Source organism: Thermobia domestica, unplaced genomic scaffold (genome assembly GCF_964235325.1).
Source record: "Thermobia domestica unplaced genomic scaffold, izTheDome1.hap1.1 HAP1_SCAFFOLD_2232, whole genome shotgun sequence".
In the NCBI taxonomy this organism is placed as follows: Eukaryota; Metazoa; Arthropoda; class Insecta; order Zygentoma; family Lepismatidae; genus Thermobia; species Thermobia domestica.
The window spans coordinates 14,304-16,886 of NW_027657932.1; the positions used below are offsets into that span (position 1 = coordinate 14,304).

Here is a 2,583-nt window from a genome sequence, read left to right on the forward strand (position 1 = left end):
GTGTGTGTTTCTGATTTATAATTTTTCCAACCTGGGAACGAAAAGTCAGCAAGATGGAAGAACGTCTCGCAGATTGTGTCTTCGCTAACGGCAGAAACAGTAAACCCAACATTAGGAAAAGGTAATTTAGTCAAGTGCCAATGTTGGGGGGCGCGGTGGCTCAGTGGTAGAGCGTTCACCTCTTGTTACAATAAAACGTTAATATTATATTACAGAAGGCAAAAAATACTATTTTTATTCTAACATTAGCACTTGCACTACAGCTGATACAAAACGAGCGAGCGAAGAACAAAAGAAAAACAAAAGAAGAACAAAACTCGGCACAAATGTTGCCATAACAAATCCAACATCCTCCCACCTTGAGTTACGTTGAGGGAACTAGTAACTCAACCACAACAAACATTATTTATTTTTTAAGTATACACAAAAGATCTAATCTGGTAGGAGGTTTCACTTTTCTACCAGTTCGAGTTGTAACAGTTTGAAGTTTTGTTTCACATTCAGTCTCTGTGTTTTTATCACTCACTCCGTCCATTTGTTCATCACTACGATACACTGCTGGTTCTTTCAACACCTGTGGTATCTCATTTGAATGAACTTCCAGGGGAAAAACTCGTTGCACTGGTCTCATCATCAATCCGGTACGTGTCTTCAACCGCACAAGTCGTACTTCACCGTCACGTCCAGGTAATATTTCAACAACTCTTGCTAAAGGCCATTCTAAACGTTTCAAGTTCTCGTTTTCTACAAGTACAACATCCCCTATTTTGATTTCACTATGGTCTCTTCTAGATTTCCAATGCTGCACCAACTGTCCCAAATATTCACTGCGAAATCTACTGCGTAACTGTTCCCTGAGTTTATGACAATATCTCAACCGTTTTTGTAGGTTAACGGATTCCAAGTTGTCGAGATCCGGTACTCCTACTTCTCTAACTTGCTGCAGAAACATAGCTGGAGTTAAAGCTAATAAATCCGAACTATCATCAGAAACATAAGTTAACGGCCGACCATTCATGACAGCTTCACAGTCACACAACACTGTAATGAATTCTTCATAATTTAGAGAAGCCTTCCCAAGTATTCTCCTTAACAGTCCTTTCATTAATCGAATTAAACGCTCCCACCATCCACCCCACCAAGCAGCACTGGGTGGATTGAATTTCCACTTGATGCGTTTCACACCTGCAAAAGACGTTATACATTCCCAATCCAGTCTGCTCAATAAATTTTCTGTGCCAACAAAATTCGTGCGATTGTCACTGTAAATGACCGAAGGACGGCCTCGACGGGCTATAAATCTTCTAAGGGCTTGAAGAAAGTCACTCGTTGATAATCCGGAAACAAGCTCCAAATGCACTGCTCTATATACTGCACAGGTAAATATACAAATCCAAGCTTTTCCTCCATCTCGTAGTCTAACTGGTCCGGTAAAGTCCACTCCCGTTACTTCAAACACTGCTGCATCTCTGATTCTATCTTCGGGTAGGGCTGCAGGGATTGGTTCCAACTTCTTGGCAGTATATCGTTTACATATGACACATTGCTTTATTATAGATCGAATAGTTTTTCTTCCTTTGAGTATCCAAAACTGTTCCCTAAGAAGACTCAACAAACCTTGAACACCAACGTGACAAGCTTCCACATGTTTATCGTACACTAACATTTTTACTACTGGATGTGTGCTTGGCAACACAACTGGATAACGGAAGGTTTCAACATCTGAAAGTTCTGTAATTTTGGTTTTTATTCTGATGAGTTTGTCATTGTCTTCGAACGGACACAAAGATTTCAAATTCTTGTCGCCAACACCCTCAAAGGAATCTGTTTGAACAAGTCTAATAACAGTCTTCTCTGCTGATAACAATTCTTCAACAGACAATTCGTTGCTTCTTCTTTGCTTAGAACGACAATTATGAATAAATCTTTTCATCCAACCTATTATGCGAACTAATTTTTCGTACTTCGAAGGGTACCGATAATACCAGTCACTGTCCTCCTTTCCAACATTAAGCATAGCTGATGAGACCGTCTTTTTCTTTTCCTGCGTAATGATTTCTTCTTTGTACTCATACTTCTGTTCTGGCCATTCCTCCTTGGGTCGTCGCAGCCACGAAGGACCTTCCCACCATTTTGACTCAAGCAGTTGTTCTGAAGTACATCCTCTCGATGGTAAATCCGCCGGATTCATGGTTCCTGGTACGTAATGCCAAGTTTCCTTTTCACTTAATTTTCGGATTTCTTGCACTCGATTCCAAACAAAAGTATTCCATTGCTCATCTCGTTTAATCCATGCAAGAACTGTTGTAGAATCTGTCCAATAATAAATCTGTATACCTTCAAGATTCAAGGCCTCAATCACAGAAGTAGCTAGTCTCCCACCAATAGTAGCTGCCAATAATTCTAATCTTGCTATGGTTGATTTCTTTATAGGAGCAACTCTTGTCTTGGCTTGTACTAACTGCACATTAATGTTTTCTCTTGTAACAGTTCTAAGAAAAACTGCCGTAGCATAGGCTCTTTCACTTGCATCACAGAACACATGTAGACTACAATTTTCTGAATCTCCTTGGATACATCTAG

The 2,583-nt window shown here is 40.0% G+C and overlaps 1 protein-coding gene across 1 annotated transcript; it reads right to left on the minus strand.

Moving 5' to 3' along the window:
• Positions 1–406: 406 nt before the first annotated feature.
• On the minus strand, positions 407–2,461 carry LOC145678259 (uncharacterized; the record flags this gene model as incomplete). The annotated part of the gene is made up of 1 exon (XM_081748292.1): positions 407–2,461. A coding segment is annotated over one exon (2,055 nt), but the record flags the coding sequence as incomplete, so codon positions are not given.
• Between the last annotated feature and the right edge of the window lie 122 nt (positions 2,462–2,583).